General features: G+C 41.5%; 1 protein-coding gene across 2 annotated transcripts in view; it reads right to left on the bottom strand.

Annotated features, from left to right (window-relative positions):
- LOC149180285 (sister chromatid cohesion protein PDS5 homolog A-like) overlaps nt 1-21,824 on the bottom strand; it is a 170,300-nt gene that overhangs the window by 43,730 nt on the left and 104,746 nt on the right. For both annotated transcript variants that reach the window (XM_089415997.1, XM_089415998.1), the window contains exons 11-13: nt 11,829-12,020; nt 11,487-11,669; nt 10,951-11,090 (exon numbers count right to left, since the gene is read on the bottom strand). In XM_089415997.1, the coding sequence (XP_089272123.1) occupies nt 10,951-11,090; nt 11,487-11,669; nt 11,829-12,020 (515 nt within the window). The remainder of the gene's footprint in view (nt 1-10,950; nt 11,091-11,486; nt 11,670-11,828; nt 12,021-21,824) is intronic.

Here is a 21,824-nt window from a genome sequence, read left to right on the forward strand (position 1 = left end):
GGAGTGGGAGCGACATTTTTAGAAGCTCCCTATTTGGGAGCGATTCCGAGAGCGTTTTTTATATAATATATATATTTCTTATATTTTTTGTATTTTGATGCATATATGTCAACAAAAGCATGTAGAATGAGGAATTAGATATAAAAAGCATAAAAAAACATAGATTGAACCATATAACAACAATCATCTAGAAGTTATAATCTTCATCAACCATGTCCACAAGTTAGTAACATACAACATATTGAGTCTCATGATTCATCAATCTTAAAGTTTCAAGCTTTCAAAATTCAATATATAACATTTATCATAATTGATCACCAAAGTTGTACTTGTAAGCTAAGTGTAACCATTACAACACAAAATATCTAACATGAAATGAAACAGCTTTCACGAAGCATCATATTCATAATTCATTACCAATGAGTTATAATTGCCAACTTCAAACTTCAAACTTAAATTGTCATATATTGTTTAGAAAAAATATCGTAATAAATATGAAAGAGTCAACAGTTATTAAAACTACTAGAAACCAAAAAAGACAAGTAAATCCATCATCTACAACTTCCCCTTGCCACCACAAGAAATGTCTAATTTCTAAGCAAGTCGTGGTTGTCTTCTAGGAGTCTCCTCCCGCACAATCCCACGACCAGAACTAGAAGGCACATGCCCTCCACGTGAGGATGTACATGGAGGCGGCAGTAGTAAAGGAACAAGACTTGGAGCTCGAGCACTAGCATTGCTACTGGATGGTGGGGGTGGCATAGTTGTTGCTTCATCTTCATCTCTCATAAGTACTGCTTCCAGACCTTCAAGATGTATAGTGCCATCCTCCAAATAATCATCCTCTGGGTGGTTGTCCCAAATTTTATATATTGGATCCTCATAAACCCGATCACAATAATGACTAAACAACTTCAAGTTGTAGTGCGCATAAACCAAGCTTTCTGCCCGGTTTTTATTGAGTCTGTTTCTTCTCACATTATGTATGAAGTTGTAGGTGCTCCAACACCTTTCTGCAGAAGAAGTATTTACAACTTGTGAGAGAAATTGTTTTGCCAATTTTGGCAAAAGTCCCATGCCGCCATATGCTTCCCAGCATGTGAGAGCATCAAATTTGTCTCTATCTTCCACTGCATGCAAAGAACCAAACAAACCAGCGCAACTAAAGTATCTGCCTAATTCAGGACGCAGATTAGCACACTCCTCCCTGTCAGCTACCAACTTGTCTAATGCTTGCATATATCCTGTAGATACCTCTGGATCAGTATGGGGTTTGACCCTAACCCAACCCCCAGGTGCAGGTTGGCCCAACCAAGATGGAGAGTAGTATTTTGGCATAAGGATATACGCCAAGGCATGTAGTGGAACATTAAGTTTATGCCACCGTGTACACACACAATTGTAAATCAGAGTATACAAGTTGGGATCATCTTTCTGAACAATATCTTTGATTTGCCCCAACATGGTATCCATCTGCTCATACACCTACCCAATAACTGGTTTATTTGTATCTACAAAACGAATCATGTTATAAATGGGTTTGGTGAATTCCAATACTTGCCTCACACGTGCCCAAAATAGACCATCAAGAGCAGTCTCCTCCACCTGTTCAAAACCTTGCTTGTCAGCTACATTTGTAGCCCTTTCCTTTAATACTTGCCAATGTGGACTTGATATCATGCTAGCCTATGACTCTCTTACCTTCAAAAGGCGCCTGAAGGTGAGGTAATAGCTAGCAAATCTAGCCTTCGCAATCTTCAACGGCTCCAATCTTGAGTGACTGCAGAAAAGCCCATGGGTATTGCTATGATTTGTAATAAATTTTATCATTTGTTTGCCTCTCTTGTACAAATCACCAATCCATTTGTATTGTTGGTTTTTGTTCTTAATAATATCATGCATCAAAAGGTTCATTGTGTGAACCAAACACCCAAACCAAAATATGTTGGGGTATTTATCCTCAATAATTGCTCTCGCTACCTTACAATTAGCAACGTTATCAGTGATGACTTGGATGACAGTGTATGGCCCAATACGTTCAATTGTTTCAAGTAATGGTTCTGCAATGTTGATGTCGATCTTGAACTTCTCTGAGTAATCATATGCTGAAAGAAAGTTGGCACCACTAACAAACACGACAAGAACAGTTATCAATGGCTTGCCCTTTACATTTGTCCATCAATCAAATACAATGGACAACCCATGCTCAGTCCAAGAATTTGTCTTTCTACTCAAAGAATGTGATATTTTTTCTTTTTCATGATCAAGTCCAACGGTTCTAGCCTTGTCATACCCAGGGCTCTTGTATCCTTTAGGGGCATCATTTATGGCAAGAAACCATTTCATGCCAATAAGGTGAGCGAAGAACATTAAATGGTATCCCACATGCATAGAGAAACCGATAATTTTTTGAATCCACATCATTCCTACACCATTCATCAAGGAAATCTGATATGGTTCTATGCCTTAAGAGATGTTTGGTCATGTGCCTCCATATCCACTGCCATGGGAGGATGTTGAAGGAGTTCTTTGTGCATGTTGATGTGATTGTGAGTTATGTTCAAAGAAACCCTTTGATTTTTTAGATTTGTATCGGGCTTCCTCCTCTTCCCTTATGTATTTGGCTCTATCTGTCGCTGACAGACTTGCACAAGTTTTGATTCCTATTGGTTTATCTTCATCCCAAGACCTTTTCCCACAGAGGTGCCTTTTGGCAAGGGTGTATGAACCTGTGTAAGTTTTGTTGCAATGGGGGAAATCAAATTTAGTGGTTCCACCCCCTTTCCCTCCTTCAAGCCTAGAAACATATTTCCACAATGGGTTTTGGTCTTGTTTAGTTTTTTGGGATGAATCATGTTCACTCTCTTCGTCCTCACCAAGGTACTCCTCTTCGGGGTTTCCATCAAATCCACTATAACCCACTTCTTCATCCTATTCTTGATCAACCCTCCTCCTTCTACTCTCCAACACCATAATAACCAAAAAAGAAACCAAGAAGAAGAAAATGTCAAGCCATATAACCATGATGTCTGAACTTTGAAGTTTTGAGTCTGCAAAAAAATGGAGGAATTGGAATGGAAAATAGAGAAAAAAAAAAATTATTTAGCAATAAACATAAAAAAAAATGCTAGATTAGAGTGTAGATCCTACCTCTTTGGCCTTCAATCCCAAGCTCCAATCTCCCCTTGCAAGCTCCTCAAGCTCCTCTCTCACCAAGCTCCTCTCTTCAAGCCCTAAACTCTCTCTTGCTCAAGCCCCAAACTCTCTCTTGCTCCACTTTCCCTCAATGGATGAAGTGAATAATGGGGAGGGGGGAGGGTCTATTTATGCTTTTCCCCCTCCCCTTTTCCTCCCTTTCCTCCCTCCCTTTATCCTCCCTTTCCTCTCTCCTCCTCCGCCGTCGGTCGTCGCCCTCCCTCTCAATCATGCGTCTTTTTTGGATGGGAGTGTTTTCAAAGATGGGAGCAGTCGAGAGCGATCGCTCCCCAACCGCTCCCTCCTCTAGATCGCTCCCGATCGCTCCCTCCTCTGAAAAAACGTTCCCAGAGCGTACGAGAGCAGTCAAGGAGCGAACACTCCCGAAAAAAACAGGGAGCGTTTTTTTTTTTGTTGAGAGCGATTTTGGGATGCGCTCCCGACTAGCTCCCGCCCGCAACGCAAATTGGGAGCGAGTACGTTTGGGGGGGTGAGGGGGCGCTCCCCCACAACCCTAAGATTCCAACACATGAGCGTCGAAAAATCAAGGCATGTAAATATTTGGGTTTGATTCCCCCTTTCTTGATAATTACTTGTGATGTGTGTTGGCTTATTTTTCTTCTTTATTACGTTATCTTTTATCAAGAAATTACTAAATCAAAAGTGCATGAAGATCACAAGATATAGGCACTCAGCAAAAGCAAAACCCCTATCAAGGGGAAAACCTAGTCAAACTCTTCCACTAGTAGATTCAAATGAGACAATCCAAGACCCTTTGACCTAGACAAAGACCTCCAATCACCAAGTTAGCCCTTCCTTCAAGTAGATGAACTTTGCCAAAGTCTCAAAGTGTCAGCTTCTCAAATGAAACTTCAATCCAAAATTTTAGCCCCAGCTACAGTCTTTCAGACCTGCAGCTACTTCATAAATTTTGGCCCTTGCAACTTGCCTAGAAACCCTAGAAAACTCGCACATGTGAGAGAGAGAGTGCTCCAAACTTCGATTTTGCTTCTTCCTTGAATTAGGTCTTCTTTCCTGCAATTTGCTCTTCATTTTCGTCCTCTTTCTCTTGTATATCGAACTTGTTGAGTGTGTGCCAAATGAGTTGAACTCCTCTTCTATTTATACTGCTTCTGTTGGGTCGAATAGCCCTAATCTGGGTCGACTTGGTGAGGAGGCGACAAATGACACTTTTGACTCGAAAATAGTTTTCTTTACATGATACAAATGCCCAAGAAGGGTCTAATAAATGTGACAATGACTGTTATGACTCAAGGCAAAACCTAGAAACCTTCAACAGATGCTATGACCTAGAAAATAAATGAAAGAGCATGGAACCCATGCTTCAAAATAATTTTTCTTTCACACTAAAAATTTTGTTTACATCATGACTCAAATACAATTATGAATACCGACACTAGTTACATTCTTCAACACTTCCTCTTAACTAGGGAGGTATTCATAATTATACACACATATATATAGGTACAAAGATGAACTCAAAACGATATGATCTATGAAGAGTCACAGCACACGCAGTGCTAAAGATTAGGTATTGTTGGGTGTGTGTTATATTCTTTCCACGACCAGGCCCACGTGTTGTACGTTGTGTCAGGTGCAGCGGGGGTCATAGGGGGGATGGCAGCCCCAGTGTTGCAGGAAGCGCCCCCCCCCCGGATCCTAGGCCGGAATCGCGTCCCGTACGGAAGCGTTCCGGAAGCGTCAAAGGAAGCGCGATTCCGTTTTTCCCGAAGCGCGATTCCGCAATTTTGGAGCGATTCCTGGTTTTTGGGAATTCAATTGAATTGCAAAACCATCAAATAAATCCTCCGAACTTTAATTGAAATGCAAAAGCATCAAATAAATCCTCTGTTTAATTGAATTGCAAAACCGTCAAAGCATGTGCCAAATCGACCATCAAAACCATCCACGCATTTTCTCCACTCCAAAAGGATTGAAACATCTAAAGAGGATTGAATTTCAAATCCTTCACGTCAGAGGCAGCGCAATGCCCAACTCTACGGTGACCTTTGGCGTCCTTCTCTGCCTCTCAGGGCTTTACATTTAACAAATAACTGCAATCTGAAAAGACGATATATAGATTACAGCAAAAGCAACAAAGAAAAAGAGCGTCCACAGCATAATGAAGCATAGAGAGTGGGGTAAATAATGCAGAGCAGTCGAGTTATTTAGTTTATTTCAATTGAAAAAAAACAAAACAAAAGCTGTGAAAAAACTTTCATAAAAACAAAATCTCTGAAAAAGCTGTGATAGCTACGTCATCTAGCCTAGCGAGCTGTTTGAGACCAAAATGGTAAATCAAGTTTCATTGCTATAGCCAAGTGATCTATGGAGCCGTGTGGGACCAAAACGGTAACTCAAATTTCATTCGAATGAAAAAAACAAACGCTGTGAAAAAACTAAATAAACACGCAATCTCTGGTGCCGTTGGGGGCCAAAACTTTAAATCAAATTTTAAATGTAATGTCATATAACTATGTTGAGATTAATATGTAAATGATCTAAATCTTAATTTTAGATTAACAATAAAACCGTAGTATTTTACTTCAAATTAAATTAAATAGGAAGTCTTCCCAAAAACAATTCTTATTATGGATTAAATTATTTTTAAGACTACTGATAGTAAACATTATTATTTGAATTTTGGACATGACAAATGTTGACAGTTGCTCACTTGCTAGATAAATCATAATATGCTCTATGTTTTATGTTTTATAATATGCTTAAATGTTTTATGTTTTATAATATGCTTAAAAATTTGATGTATGTTTGTAATAGCTAGAATATAGATGATTGTTGTACATACTAGTAACTACAATGGAATCATGGATGCCATATCTATCTTGATTTATGCAAAAATATGCATGTTTTCATGTCTTCTACAATTAATTTGGTATTTGGGATGTTTGTTTTGAGTATAAATGCAAAAAAATATAAAAATATATATATATATAGCAGACGCTTCCGCGGACGCTTCGCTTCCTAGATTTTTGGAAAATGACGCTTCCGCGCTCCGCGCTTCCTCTTCGCTCCCGCTTCGTGCAACATTGGGCAGCCCCCCCTGTCAAGGGGTTTGTAGGGGGGTGGTAGCGCCCCTACACAGGGTCCGTGGCAGCGCCCCAGGAAAAAAAATTATGCGGACCCAAGGATGGGGGGCAAACCCAAAGATGGTGGGCAGACCTACCCATGGTTTTGTGCATGGGTTTTGAACATGGTTTTGGGCATGATGGTTTTCTTCCCATGGTATTTTGTAGATCCAATCAAGGGAACTACGGTTATGTTCTAATCCAAGGTTAATGGATTGGGGTTTATGAATTCTTCCGCATGTATATATATGTATTGTAACATTGAAAGGAATATAATGAAAAAAACAGTCTGGTAGTCTCAGTTTTAGGATACAGGGAAAATATGTGTATATTTGTTTTATGTTCTCGCCATTGTATATTTTTCCGTTTTAAGAATTCATTTGCAGGTAACTTTTGTACAGGGTTAAAACCTACAAATACTTGACTAAGGTATCTAACCGGGTGGGACTAAGGTGTGTTCCAAGCTTTAGCCACTATAGGTACCATCAAGCTTCAGCTCTAACACCAACCCAAGGATCTAGGTATCGTATCCAAGGTCGGAGCTGCACAAGACCAACAATACCGTCCCTACTTCGGGATCTAGACATCATCACATAGGTCAGCCAGATGTCCTCCCAAGCATCAGGCACTCAGCCCCAGATGCTTCAATTCTCCATATCTACTAAATCTATAATGTCAACTAGTCTAAGCATGCTTCTGAAATATTCGAACTTCTTACTCAAAAGAGATTTTGTTAACACATCAACTACTTATTCATCAATCGGAATATATTGTAGCTTCACCACCCCATCTTGCACCAAACTTCTAATATAGTGGTACTTGTTATTGATATGCTTCGTCTTGGCATGGAACATGGGGTCTTCAGACATCTTGATGTTTCTTTGATTATCACAATTTATAATTGTAGGATCTAATGGCCCTCCAAACAAATATGATAGAAGCTTTCTTAACCAAACTGCTTCTTTTCCTACTTCACATGCAGCAATATATTCGGCTTCAACACTACTCAAAGCAATTGTATCTTGTTTTCTACTCATCCAAGAAATCATTATGGATCCCAAACTGAAACAACCACTGGTAGTGCTTCTTCCATCTATCACACTGCCACACAAATCAGAATCGGTAAAACCTATCAATTGAATCTCCTTCCCATCATATTTTAGGCATCGATGAATAGTTCCACGTAGGTATCTCAAAATGTGCTTTGCAGCTACCCAATGATCATAACGAGGTTCCATCTGAAATTGACTTAAAACATTTACAGCAAAGCACATATCACGTCTAGTGTTCCACAGCAGACCCACAAATGTTAATGTCCTCATCAGCGACCTTGAACATCAAGCATTTGTCCACATAACAAGATCTGTTGCGCAAACCCTAGTCTCTCTACACACCAGACCAATTTCACCATCCTGATGAGCCCCTCGAGGCTAGATGCTTGATATTTATCCTGAGGAACTCAGTGCGGCCAGACCAAGGGTGACCAGGCTCCAAGAGATATTGGATCTTGTCATTGTAAACATCAATGGTGAGAACTGTGTGATCCATCTCGTGCGTCATCTTCTCGCACAGATGTGGACCGATGAAGCCTCCCGCCCCAATCACATAGATCGTCATTAGCAAGATTTCACCTCCATCAAGATCAGTCCTCCGCACTGCCATCGCTCCCAACTTCAAATTCCAACACCTCGGATGTGTTGTATTCTTAACATGTCTCCATCATGTCCCTTAGGTTCTCGTTCATAATTTCACTTGAGCCAAATCCCTAATCTTGTAATGTTCCTTTTTCTGGTATTCCTTATGGCATGCATACGATGGACTTTCAGAGTTGGGGGCAAACAAGTCATAGGTGCAGGTTGGCATCATCAACGGGCCCACGGGCTTTTGGATGGGTTTTGAGGAGTTTTTATGGGGTCTGATGGCATTCGCTTGGTATATTCCATCATCTACATAGTTTGTCTTTCATTCCGTGGCATTCCAACAACTTTCAAAAAATAGAGTTATTTATGGGCCTGACTCAATTAATTACGCTTAAGGTGGCATTTCGAGAGGAATACTTGGCAAAACACCTTAGTGTAATAGCTCATTGGAACCAGAACGAGAAGATTTACAGGACGATATGGTTATAAGTGATTTTCAGTGACCTAAGGAAACATGGTGGCCAATTTACCCTTTTCCCACATTAAAAAGAATATTTTAATTGAAATAAAAGAGGGAAAAGTGCTCCATGATTAAAATAATAATAAAATCAGAGGTTCTAGAAGGGTCCATCAGATTTATAAATGAGGAGGAGGAGGCCATTAGAAGACATCTTAGATTTGATATTACTTCTAGTATGAGAGGTTGACTTCATTGATAGCCCCAGGACAGAAACCCTCGGGTGTGCTAGTGGGTGTTGGACGAAAACCCAATAACCATGAGGAGATCTCACTCAGAAATCTCACAGTGCTTCAGTGGAGTTTGGAGAGAGCAGTTTTGCCATAGTTGGTTTGCAACAGCCTTCTCACCAATCCATCTACATCGTTGCTAGAGCCATTCATCAGTTGGGTTAGAGATCTTTTTATGGGTTTTGCTCTACTTGCTTAGCAAGCTCAGGTTCCACTATTCCTTCATGTTAATGTACTCTTTTCAGTGGATTAATAAAATGGCTCAGTGATTTTATCGACATCTATTTGTGTAGTATTTGTTGGTTATGTGTCTATTTCGTTTATTTTGTTGTTCAAGTTTATTTCTGGTATCTACTGTTCAAATTCCCATTTGGGACATTACAAATCTCCAAAGTGATAGAGGGCTAGTATTAAATCCTAAGTCACCTAGACCAACAGTGGAGATTCTCAGATTAGATCTAACTTAAATAATTAGATTATTTATCCCTATATAGTATAAACTTAAGCCCAATAGCCAACATTAATCATAATGTGTTTTTCCTAAGATAAAACCTAGGAAGGAAATCATAATACTGGCTCCTATAAAACAAGCAACCAAAGAGGACTCTCTCCTGCATGCTAGACACTTAGCCTAGGCAGAAGAACTTTTGATGCTACAAACATGAACATATCTATCTTTAAGAAGCAATTATTGGGGTTTGAGATGGCTAGCAGTGAAACACTCAAATTGATGAGGTCCGAGGATGATGCCAAGCAGTATTAAACAATTTGCCCAGAAAGTACAGTAGCACTGCCTCCAGACAGCCTATTTTGATTAGCACCTCAACCAGGATTCCAACCAAACTACATAGAAGCCATAATGCTCAGTTTAATTGACTTTTCAATGTTATAAGATTGCTATCACCTTCATGCATCCTTCAAAATGAGGAAGATGGCAATCTGATATAAAGCCCCAATGAAGAGACCCGGATCTGGAGATGAATAGAAGCTTAAGACATGACCTGTAACCAAGTTACCATCTTAGCAAACCAGCAAGCACTGCAACTAGTTACCCAGAGGCCTCACTGGATGGCAGTAGTCTCATTAGCGATCCCAAATTTCATATTAAATCTTTTGTTGAGGTAAAAGTTTCATTTTGTATTAAGGGGCAATAGATGTTAATGGAATATTATTTTCATCTTGAGGGTTAATGCTGGAGTATTAACACTAGAGTAATATTAGAAATCTAATTCAGTATTTAATAGAGCATTATAAAGGTCACATGAGCATTAAGTGACCATCATTAAAGTTAAGTGTTAGTTAAGTGATGGTAGTTAGAAGAATTCAGTAGATCAAGTACCCAACATATAAATAAAAAAGTTGCCGACCCCAATGTACTGATAATTCCTTTTAATAAAAGTTCTTATTCCAGATCTCCCATCCGGGTGTACTCTTATTTTTCTACATTACTTGGGTTAAAGCATTAAAGCAGGGGTTAAATACTGATCATGTTAGGAATAACTGAGACCAATAATAAACAAGATTAATGTCACAATGTTTCATTGCATTAAAGCAATAAAGTAATAAATACTTGAGAGTTGCCATAGCTAAGGGACAGAGTCACAGAACCCAATAGCGTACTGGATCTCCCAATATTTACAAGTATATACTATATAATTCTTACAACTAGGTTACAAATTTCCTGTGTATCTATTTATTTAATCCATTTACATTAGATCATTTTTTGACAATATTTCATACAGTGCGCTTATATTTACCATATTTGTCTTCAAATTTTGGCATAAACTACCGAAACAAGGAACAATCTGCATATTTCTTTTGAGTACTCTGCTTTGATATTTCCTCTACAAAGAAAAATGAAAAAGGAACCATTGTCTCTAAAGACAAACTGTCTTACAATCATATTAAAACTTACAAAACTAGTAATAGCAACATTTTCTTGGAGAAAATACTACTTATATTATATAGGAAAGAATATGTAGAAATATTTTTAATACTCCTCTTGACCCTGTCCTGAATCCACGAATGAGTGAGAGCAACAATTATTAGAATACCACAAATACTTTCTTGAGTCAGATAAGATAACATGAAAGAGGAACAAGATCCTTCTATCTGTGATAAGTTTGTTCAGTAACTGTAAAATAACAAAATATCCCCTGCATTTCCCACATTTCCTTGTTCATTAATAGCCTGCACTAATTCAATGAATGTGAATGACCAAATCAATTGTCGGACAAACAACATAAGTATCTTTTGCTCACCGTTGGTTATGAATGAAACGGCCTGCCTTTGCTATGATTTGCACTACCCTATCTTTAAGGGATTCATCATCTTCCAAAAATAGACGGTACAAGTCTTCTTCAGATCCTTTCAGAAGGAATGGGAAAAAACTTGCAATTTTCTGGAGAAAACAAAACAAACACTCTATTACACAATTTTAATGGTAGAAATTTCAATGGCAACAAGAACTTGAATAGACACCCAAACTCATGAATTACCCATTCATAAGGACACGAAATACATTAAAAACAAGGGATAAAGTGTTTCAGCATCAATGTAATCTTGATGACCAGACCTAGGGAAGTAAGGCGAGATAATTTTATTAAAGTCCAACGAGTAACCAAAAGAGTGGGTTATTGGGACTAAAAGAGTACATCCAGTGAAAATACAGAGTGGAAGAACAAAAGCAACTCCTACATCAATGCTAAAAGCACAAAATAGTTTCTGCTCTTTAACCCCAGGTTGCCAAAACTGTATAATTATCTCCATTAACAAATTGCATTTACATTCTACCTACCAGAAGAAGATCAATTCCAGCATTTAGCAGACTCTGATTTGATGCCATTTTATTGGCTAAGGACTGCCCTAAGACAGCTTTCACATGGTCTGTGCCAAATAATATATAACTGCATTTTAAAGAAAGGATTTTCAAAAATTCATGCTGTGGATGTCTTTCTCCCATTCTCTTGAGCAAATCATCCTGTGAAAAATATAAAGGTCTGGTATTAGCTCCCTTGACCTTTTATTCATTCTAATCATTACTAAGTACATTTACATAACAAGAGAAGACCATTGAAACCCACAGCTGTATCCAACTGTCAATTAAAAGAACAAGACCCATAAGACAGATGCAACTTACACGAATGGCATGAGCATTTGCAAATGTTGTCTCTGGATCAAGCAACTGTGATAAAGCCTTGAAGATATTGTTATCCTTCATTTGATGCAACTTTTGAAAGCTTTCCTCAGCTCTTACAGGATCAATAAAGCAAATAGACATCGTCTTTAGCCCCTTCTGAATCTTCCTCTGCAATTCAGCAGAATCTTTCTCCTTCACATCCACAGGCCCCTTAGTCAGTTAACAGTAAATGAAAATTACAATAGACATCTTCAATGAAATTTAGAAGTCACTTCTATGTAATTACAAGAAACTAGATGGTAAGGGATCCAATCCATTTATAAAATTTATTCTCGACGACAGAAACCTGCCAGCCAATAGGTTTCAGTAAGAGAAAAACATATGTCCATCAAAAAGTATTCTCTCACACAACTGCCAGGAATATTCTCTCCACTGATGAAAAAATGATACGCATTTTTATGCTGACCAGCCTATCAGTATTGGTAATGTGACGTGTGAGCATGTGTAGTTAAGAGACATGAAGGAAAAATAATCCTTACTCTAAGAAGGTGACCTCGCACACAAGGGAAATGACTACAATATATTTTTTCCCTGTGTTTGTATATTTGATACATAGAAGTATAGAAGGATTGAGGCCAAAGGTAGAAATCAAGAGCCAGGAAGATACCAAGACTATATGATGTCAAGAACCAACAAGGCTCTAGAAGGGCAGAACATATATCAATGAAAATTGAGAAGTATCATGTCAGCCCATTGTCTGAGTTGTATTCTCAAGCTAGAGTTTCACCTGCTCTGTTTACCTTAGGCATTGTTACCCACCAAAATGGGTAACCCTATAGGAGAATTTTTTCTCCTATCTTGGACAGCCAGCTAGCCAGCAGCCCTACACACTTGCTCATTGATGATGATATGCCAGTTTCTTCTGCCATCCACACCAATCATACACCTCTCACCATCAGGCATTCCTCTTGGATGAAGGTGGGCTACCACTCAACAAGTGCTTTGATTATTTTGCAATTGAGTGCTTTTACTTAATGTTTCGGGCATTTAGTATGGAATCTGGATAAAGGGGTGATCTGGATGATTGACCGATCTTGACTGTAAACTCCTTCTCTCACCTTACCAGGGGGTTTAGTTTTTATCCCTAGTCCAGTGGGACCTCTTCTAAGGACTTAAGGTTATAGGAGGGGCACTACTTGGAAAAATTGGATTGTACTGTGTCCATTTCTCCTTTTCCATGTCATACTATTCTGTTCGATATCAACTCCTTTCTTCAGGTTTGATTGTCATTGGTTCGTTGGATTTGGCAATCTCTTATCTACATCCTTGAGTCGGACAAGGAAACATTGCCCTAGAGGTTGATGCAGCGAAAAGAATGAAAAAGCATAAGAAGGCCACAATTTAAGAAAAAGAAAAGTCAAAATGCAAAAGATAAAAGAAACATAAGTTAGAATGTGGGAAAATCCCTACCATGAGCTCTACCCCCCTAATTAGCCATCACTCAGTGCCTAAGCACTTGATGCTCCTATTGATTTTGGGTAGCATCGGATTTGCTCTAGCCTTGAAAATTGGTGGAGAGGCTAAGGCACATGAGATCTCCAAGACCCGAAAATCGTTTGGAGAAATTCCACCCGAATGAGTAGTTCTTAAAATAATTAATATTTTTAATGAGTTCCTAAGTCTAAACTTGGAAAAATAAAAATATTAACGTGTATTAATAAAATATGGGTGAGAAATTTCTAAGTGACGAGGATCAAGCCAATTCTAATCTTAGCCGTTGATTGGGGACTTAATCTCGGCCGTTGAAGACTCAACGGGAAAAGTATAAGAGGAGGCTTGAGGGTTAGTTGGAGACACACCAAGTGATCAAAGAATTCGATTTTCTAGGGCGAGGTTTGCTGAAGAAATCGAGTTAGTGATCAGAGTTGCAGTGAGGGGCAGTTCAGCAAGGGACTTTCCTCTGACGCTGAAGAATACATAGTAGAGAGACAGCGCAGACCCTAGAAGGGCTGACACCGAGGACACCGAAGACTGGCGCAGGGGACACACAAGCCGCAGATGCTAACGCTAGGCCTCAGAGGTGTTGATTTGTGGTAGAATCGGATGTGCTCTAGCAATGAAAATTGGTGGAGCGGCTAAGGCACATAAGATCTCCAAGACCCAGAAATGGTTTGGGGAAATTCCACCCGATTGGAGAAATATTAAAATAATTAATATTTTTTAATGGGGTTCCTAAGTCTAAACTTAGGAAAATTAAAATATTCATGGGTATTAATACAAAACTGGGTGAGAATATTCTAAATGACATGGATCAAGCCAAATCTAATCTTAGTCGTTGATTAGGGACTTAATCTCGACCGTTGAAGACTCAACAGGGAAAGTATAAGAGGAGGCTTGAGGGTCAGTTGGAGAGACACCAAGATTGATCAGTTAGTTCAATTTTCTGGAGCGGGTCTTGTTGAGAAAATTTGAGCTAGTGGCTTGTTGCAGCGATAGCAGAGAGGCAAGGATAGTGCCAGAGGGTCAGCGCAGAGACCGAAGAGGATGACGCAAAGGCAGCTAGAGCTATGTAGAGGCAACAGGAGCTATGCAGAGGCAGCTGGGGACTGCGTAGAGGCAGAGAGGCCTGCGTGGGTGACGCAAAGGGGCCAAGAGTTGACACAGAGAGCCAGGAGGCTGACACAGAGGCTTCAGGAGCTACGCAGAGGCTAGCAGGGCTGACGTAGAACCAAGAGGAAGCGTCGAAAGTATTTTCGTGCGGCAGACTAGAGCTGACAAGCTGAATATCTATCTCCAAGAAGAGGTATTACTGTCGTGTAACAATCTTTGTTGGGTGAGCCATTTCTGGCACCCTAGTTGTACTCAAGAATCTGCATAATAATAAAATCCTCAGAACTGTTGCACCAATTTTTCTGGGTACGATTGTCCAAAAATAACAATGTCCCTTGTGTGTTTGTCTCAGTTATTTCAGTTGTTGATCTGTATATGAGTTAAGGCCGCATTTGTGTTTATTTCAGTATTCATAGTTATATAAATAACTTGTTAATGGAATAAACAAGTAGGAGAAATTAAACCAGAAAATGTAGTAGGGATTTATAACGTGTCAGACTTAGAAATTTCAACAAGAGGCATCGCTGGGGAGATTCTGTGGGGCAGACTGGAAGCAAATCAATAGATTTTGAGCTGGGAGAGGGTGACGCAGCTCCTGGAGGAGTGACGCAGTTCTAGAACAGTGTTTGGTGCAGCTTTTGCTATCTGACATAGGGAACAGTCGGAGTCGCTGTGGGGTTTGATCATCCGGTTGCTGATTGGTCGGAATATCTGTCTCTGGATAGAGGTACTACTGCCGAGCATATTCTCTGTTGGGTGAGCCATTTTTGGCACCCTAGTTGTATTCACGAAATCTGCTTAATAATACAAACCCTCTATAAGTTGCACCGGTTTTCCCGAATAGGTCTTTTCCAGGGATGATTGTCCAAAAATAACGGTGTCACTTGTGTTGTTGTCTCAGTTTATTTCAGTGCATGATCTGTATATTTGTGAAGGCTGCAATAGTGTTTACTTCGATGTTTATGCAGTTGAATAACTTGTTAATGTAAAGAACAAGTAGGAGATTGTAACCCAGTAATTGCAGTAGGGGTTTCTGATGTGTTAGATTCAGGAATTTTCACATGGTATCAGAGGGATTGCAGATCATAGGCGACTAAAGACACCAGCCAAGAAATCTGAGAGTTTGCAGCAAAGAAGCAGTTGTCCCGAGAGACAGCGTTGTTCCAGAGTTGGAAAGGCAGAAGGAGTGACGCAGTGCAGAAGACGTGACGCAGAGGCTCACACAATGCCTGTGTCAACATTCTGAGCCGAGAGAGGAAAATGCAGTAGTTGCGTCAACCATCAGGGCCAGTGCAAAGGCAGAGAAGGGAAGATCAAGCTCACGCAGAGCCACGTCATATTTCTGAGCCAACAAGGATTGACGCAGTTGGCCAGGATGAGCAGATTCAGCCCACGCAAAGATTGCGCAGAGCCTAAAGGGCTCAGATTCTTCGAGTTGTCAGGGCTAACGGAGTTGTGCAGATTTTGATACGAGGAGCTAGCGGGACGTTGTTTCTGTCAGTGCAGAACAGTGTCTAAGGAGATTGAACCAAGGTAGAGGGAAGCACTACCTCGACAAATTTCTAGCCAAGAAATCTAGATCTGGGTTGCAGCGGCAAAGGAGGATTGGAGAGGAGTGATTCGATAGTTGGCCAAAGGATTTCTGAGAGGGAAATCAAGACTCAGAGGAAGTCTAGAGAAGAGGAGCAGAGATGGCAATGCATGGGTTGAGGGATCAAGACAAATTGGATGGAGCATCCAATTTTGTCATCGAGAAAGCCAAGATCCTAGCAATCCTAGAAAAACATCGCATCAAGGATTATGCCTTGAAGGTTGTTGCTGAACCAGTCGACGTTGATCCATTGAAGAAATAGGAGGAGGCCCAAGCTAAGGTCAAGTGCATGATCCTAGACAGGGTCAAAGATCATGTAGTACCACACATTGTTGAGAAGAACACAGCAAGGGAGAAGTGGGAGACCCTGACTACCTTGTATCAGGGCTCTTCCGTGCAACGGAAGATGCTATTAGAAAATCAGCTTAGACAGTATCAGATGCAGAAAGGAGAGGAGATAGATCCCTTTCTTCTCAGGTTGCAAGGGATTTGCGACCAACTTACTTCTGTGGAGTTTACACCGAATCCAGAGTTCATGGTCAGGACTACCCTAAATACAATCTCCGAGGAGTGGGAGACGTTTGTCCAAAGCATTTTGGGCAAAGCAACTCTCCCCAATTGGGAGGAGATGTGGACAGCTCTTCAACGGGAAGAGCTCAGGAGATTGACCAAGGCAGCGAGTAGCGATAAGGGAGTTCGAATCAAGGAGGAGGAGGAGGATGCAGCTCTCGCATAAGAGGGACAACAAGGGATACAAAAGAGGAAGAAGAAAGATATCTCCAAGGTCAAGTGTTTCAACAATGGGGAGCTGGCACATTATGCCTCTGAGTGCCTCAGGAAGAAAGGCAAGGGAGAAGCTTCCGACTCAAAGGCTGCTCCAGCAAAGGCAGAGAAGGATGTCGAGACTGACAACGATTGTGCCATGAGCGCTCATGCGGCTCTAGTGAAGACGTGGGGAGACTTGGAGTTGTAGTCGAGAGGACTACAGAAGGGGGCAAGATCCTTGAGGTGCCTAAAATCTTGGATCACATCCCGCTACAGCAGCCCTTAATGACAGTAGCATGATGACAGTTGTCAGGTGGAGCAAGGTGTGATGGAGTGACAAGGCACTACTAGAGTGCAGAAGTCTGAAGCAACGCAATCAAGGTTGCAGCAGTGTGAGAGGCAAAGAAGAGGTTGCAGCAGCGCAATGGCAGCAGAGGGAGCACAAGATAGCAGCATAGGTGGCTTCAGCATCACGAGGCTTCTAGACTGACTAGGATGTCAGTGTTTGGGTGAAGTCGGTTACTTACTTATCGGTAACTGAGTTGCAGTGCATCAGTTTGCAGTGGTAGTGCTATGGGCAGCATGATGCAGCAGGTTGAGAGGGAGTTGCAGTACAAATGTAGCAGTGGCAGTGGCAGTGGCAGTGGCAGTGGCAGTGTCAGTGTCATGGGCAGCAGTACAGGAAGCAACGGTGCAATGGATGTGGGGCAGCAGGCCAAGCATCAACACAGAGGACCGATGCGGAGGATCAGTGTGATGCTTCTATGGTGAAGCATTACTAGAGCACATTCCTCGCTAAGAGGAAGTGTTGATTTTGGGTAGCATCGGATGCGCTCTAGCCGTAAAAATTGGTGGAGAGGCTAAGGCACATAAATCTCCAAGACCCAGAAATCGTTTGGAGAAATTCCACCCAGATGAGAAGTTATTAAAATAATTAACATTTTTAATGAGTTCCTAAGTCTAAACTTAGGAAAATAAAAATATTAATGTATTAATAAAATATGGGTGAGAAAGTTCTAAGTGACGAGAATTAAGCCAGTTCTAATCTTAATCGTTGATTAGGGACTTAATGTAGGCTGTTGAAGACTCGACAAGAAAAGTATAAGACGAGGCTTGAGGATTAATTGGAGACACACCAAGTGATCAAAGAATTCGATTTTCTAGGGCGAGGTTTGCTGAGGAAATCGAGTTAGTGATTAGAGTTGCAAATTGCAATGAGGGGCAGTTCAGCAAGGATTTTCATTCGAGGTTGAAGAATACGTAGCAGAGAGGCAGCGCAGTACCGAGAGAGACAGCGCAAGCCCTAGAAGGGTTGACAGAGAGGTCGAAGAGCTGACACAGGGGATGCAGAAGGCTGACGCAAGTGACGCAGAAGCCGCAGAGGCTAACACTGGGCCTCAGAGGCAGTGCTGGGGAGATTTTGTGGGGTAGACTGGCAACAAATCAACAAATTCTGAGCTGGGAGAGGGTGACGCAGCTCCTGGAGGAGTGACGCAGTTCCAGAGTAGCGTTTGGTGCAGCTTTTGCTATCCAGCATAGGCAACAGCTGCAGTCGTTGTGGGATTTGATCATCCAGTTGCTGATTTGTCGTAATATCTGTCTCCAGATAGAGGTACTACTACCGAGCATATTCTCTGTTGGGTGAGCCATTTCTAGCACCCTAGTTGTATTCACGAAATCTACTTAACAATAAAACCCTCTATATGTGGCACCGATTTTCCCAAATTGTGTTTTCGGGACGGTGTCCCTTGTGTTGTTGTCTCAGTTTATTTTAGTGCATGATCTATATATCTGTGAAGGCTGCAATAGTGTTTACTTCGATGTTTATGCAATTAAATAACTTGTTGATGTAAAGAACAAGTAGGAGATTGTAAATCAATAATTGCAGTAGGGGTTTCTGATGTGTTAGATTCAAGAATTTTCACAGCTCCATCCATCAAAAGAAACCCTTGCATGACCCAACCCTGATGAGCGAGGAACTGTCTCAGCTTTATGAAAGTTCCACAACTGGAATTATTTCTTCTAACTAATAAATTAATTATTCAGTTTATTGCTACGACAACATCGAAATAAACACACTACAGTGCTGACGCAGAGGCAGCGCAGTCCTTGAGGGGAAGTCGAGTTCCTACTGAGGGAAGTCGAATGTCAGTTGTCGGAAGCCAGAGTGTGAGTCTGGGAGGCAGAAGGTCGATTTCTCAGCCAGTAAAGGATCCAAAGGAGAGGCAGCATAATACCCAAGAGGAGTGACGCAAAAACTGCCAAGGGTGGCACAGTTCTATGCAAAGGTCACGCAGAGGGTGACGCAAAGCCTCCAAAGCTCATTTCACCAGTCATTTGATCAGTATTCTCTCTGTATCAGATTGCTAGCTGAGAATCCTATAATTGTACTCAGAATTTCTCCTGCATAATAATAAACCCTCAGAGTTGTTGCACCGTTTGCCCGCATTGGATTTTTCCGAGGAATTTTGTCCAAAAATAATTGTGTCCTATGTGTTGTATTTTTCTTTCTTGCTCAGTTTTTTGTTTCCGCATATATATTAATTAAGTGAAGGCTGCAGATGTATTTGCTTCGATATTTACCGTAGAAGACAATAAATAACTTGCATGATTTAAACAAGTAGGAGAAGTAACATCAGTTTGTTGCAGTATGGATTTCGTCTTACGAATTTTCACATGTTATCGGAGCTAGTGCAATTGAGACAAGAAGAGCAGACCAGAAACCTCGGCGCTGAGCACAAGGGGAAATCAAAAAGCTGCAACAAGCAACAAGTTGAAACCCCAGAGGGTTTTCACAGTTCTAGCCAGAGGGTCGAAAATTCGAGGTAGTCTCTCTCCGAGTGAGTTGACAGAGAGAAAGAGCTTCAAGTTTGAATTTTGTCATGGCAAAGGGAGCAACGCTGAGCCTCAGCATGAGGAGCAGTTGGTGGACACAGATTTTTCAGTGGGCAGTTTTGTCGAGCTGAAAGACGTCAGAAGAAAGAAGAAGAGCATAGTGAGGGAATACTTCCTCAGTGATTTCTTGCCGAGGAAATCAACATTTCTCAATTGCTGAGCAGCAGAGGAGCAACAGCTTACCAGCTCCATCAGGGAGTGCATAAGTCAGCCTAGGAGCTACACAGTAGGGAGAAAGAGGGAGTTGTTTGACAGTTTTTGGAGGAGATGGCAATCAGTGGCTTGAGGGATCAGGACAGGTTGGACAGGGCTTCCAACTATGCCATCTGGAAGGCTAGGATGACCTTCCTACTAGATGAGCATGCCCTCAAGACTTATGTTGATAATGTGGTAGTTGTCTCAGTGGATGCAGATCCGCTAAAGAAGTACAGAGCTGAGATGGCTAAGGTGAAGAGGATGATCCTGGATGGAGTCAAGGATCACGTGGCGTGCCACGTTGCAAGCAAAGGGACTGCTTAGGAAATGTGGAATGCCTTGACCACATTGTATCAAAGATATTCCAAGCAACGGAAGATGTACTTGGAGTAGAAGTTGAGATCTGCTCAGATGCAGAAGGGAGAACGTGTGGATTCGTTCCTCACGAAACTGAAGGAGACCCATGATGAGCTGTCAACTGCGGGACATACACCTCAGGACTCAGAGTTAGTGAGACTAGCTCTAAATTCCATCTCAGATGATTGGTAGATCTTTGTCCAGAGTATCTTGGGCAGGGCAACATTGCCAAATTGGGACGAGATGTGGGCAGCTCTGAAACAAGAAGAGCTGAGGAGAGACTTGCTCAAGGTCAAACTTGACGAGAGCAGCAGCAGCAGTGGGTCGAAGCCCAAAGTAGAGTAGGAGGATAATGCAGCCCTTGCATCCAAGGGGCAGCAGGGGCAACAGAGACAAGAGAAGGATGTCTCCAAGGTGAAGTGCTTCAGATGTGGCGAAATGGGCCAGTATGCATCACAGTGTCCTTTGAAGAAAAAGGACAAGGATGAGAAGCATGATCCCAAGGTTGCAGCCGCAAAGATCGAATAGGAAGACGAGTTCGCCATGACAGCCAAGATACCTTCAGGAGGGAAGTGGGATGATATACAGTTGTAGTCGGGAGGACTACAGATGGGCAGGATCCTTGAGGAGCCCACCTCTTGGATCGTCACCTTGCTACGGGAGCCCATGATCAGTAGTAGCGGGATGGTGGAGTTTCAGTTGGTGCCATGGAGTGTTGATTCGACAGATGCAGTGGCTAGGAGAGCCAGAGACTGAGCAACACAGAGCAGAGAGGCAACAGTGCAAGGAGGCACAGTGCAGAGCTTCAGCAGCGCAGTGGCTTCAGAGGCAGCATGGGACTAGCAGCAGTCAGGATTTCAGCACCGAGGAGTATCCACTAGATACTTGTCCAGTTTTGGGTGTTTTCAGTTGCTTCTCTCAGCAACTGAGTTGCAGTACAGATGCAGTGTTAGCAGTGGCAGTGCTAGCAGCATAGCAGATGCAGCATTTGAGAGGGAGCTGCAGTACAAATGTAGCATTGGCAGTGGCAGTGTCAAAGGCAGCAGTACAGTAGTAGCAGCAGCGCAGTAGTTGGTGGACAGCGGGTTAGATATCAGCAGCACAGAGACAATGCTTCAGAGTCAGAGTAGTATGCAGTAGTAGTGTATTGCTAGAGCACATTCCTCGATAAGTGGGAGTGTTGATTTGGGGTAGCATCGGATGTGCTCTAAGCCTCAAATTTTGCAAGGAGGCTTGGGCACAGGTATTCCAAAGAACTAAGAAAGCGTTTTGGGAAATTCGACCCACAAGTGATTTTATTAAAATAATTGATAATTATAATCGGGTTCCTAAGTCTAAACTTAGGAAACTTAACAGGAAAAGTATAAAATGGAGGTTTGGAGTTCATTTGGAAACACACACACAGAGATTGAGGAAATCGATTTTCTAAGATGAGAAGTTCTCAAAAGGAAAATCAATTTGGGAGATCTTGCAGTTGAGGAGCAGGGAAAATCTGTGAGAAGGACTTTCCGAAAAATACAAAACAGAGAGACGGAGAGAGCTTGTAGAGAGGCAGCGCAGTGGTCGGTAGAGCTGACGCACAA

Source organism: Pinus tabuliformis, chromosome 3_2 (genome assembly GCF_031772625.1).
Source record: "Pinus tabuliformis cultivar Carrire ecotype Pingquan chromosome 3_2, CPIR1, whole genome shotgun sequence".
Taxonomy (NCBI): Eukaryota; Viridiplantae; Streptophyta; class Pinopsida; order Pinales; family Pinaceae; genus Pinus; species Pinus tabuliformis.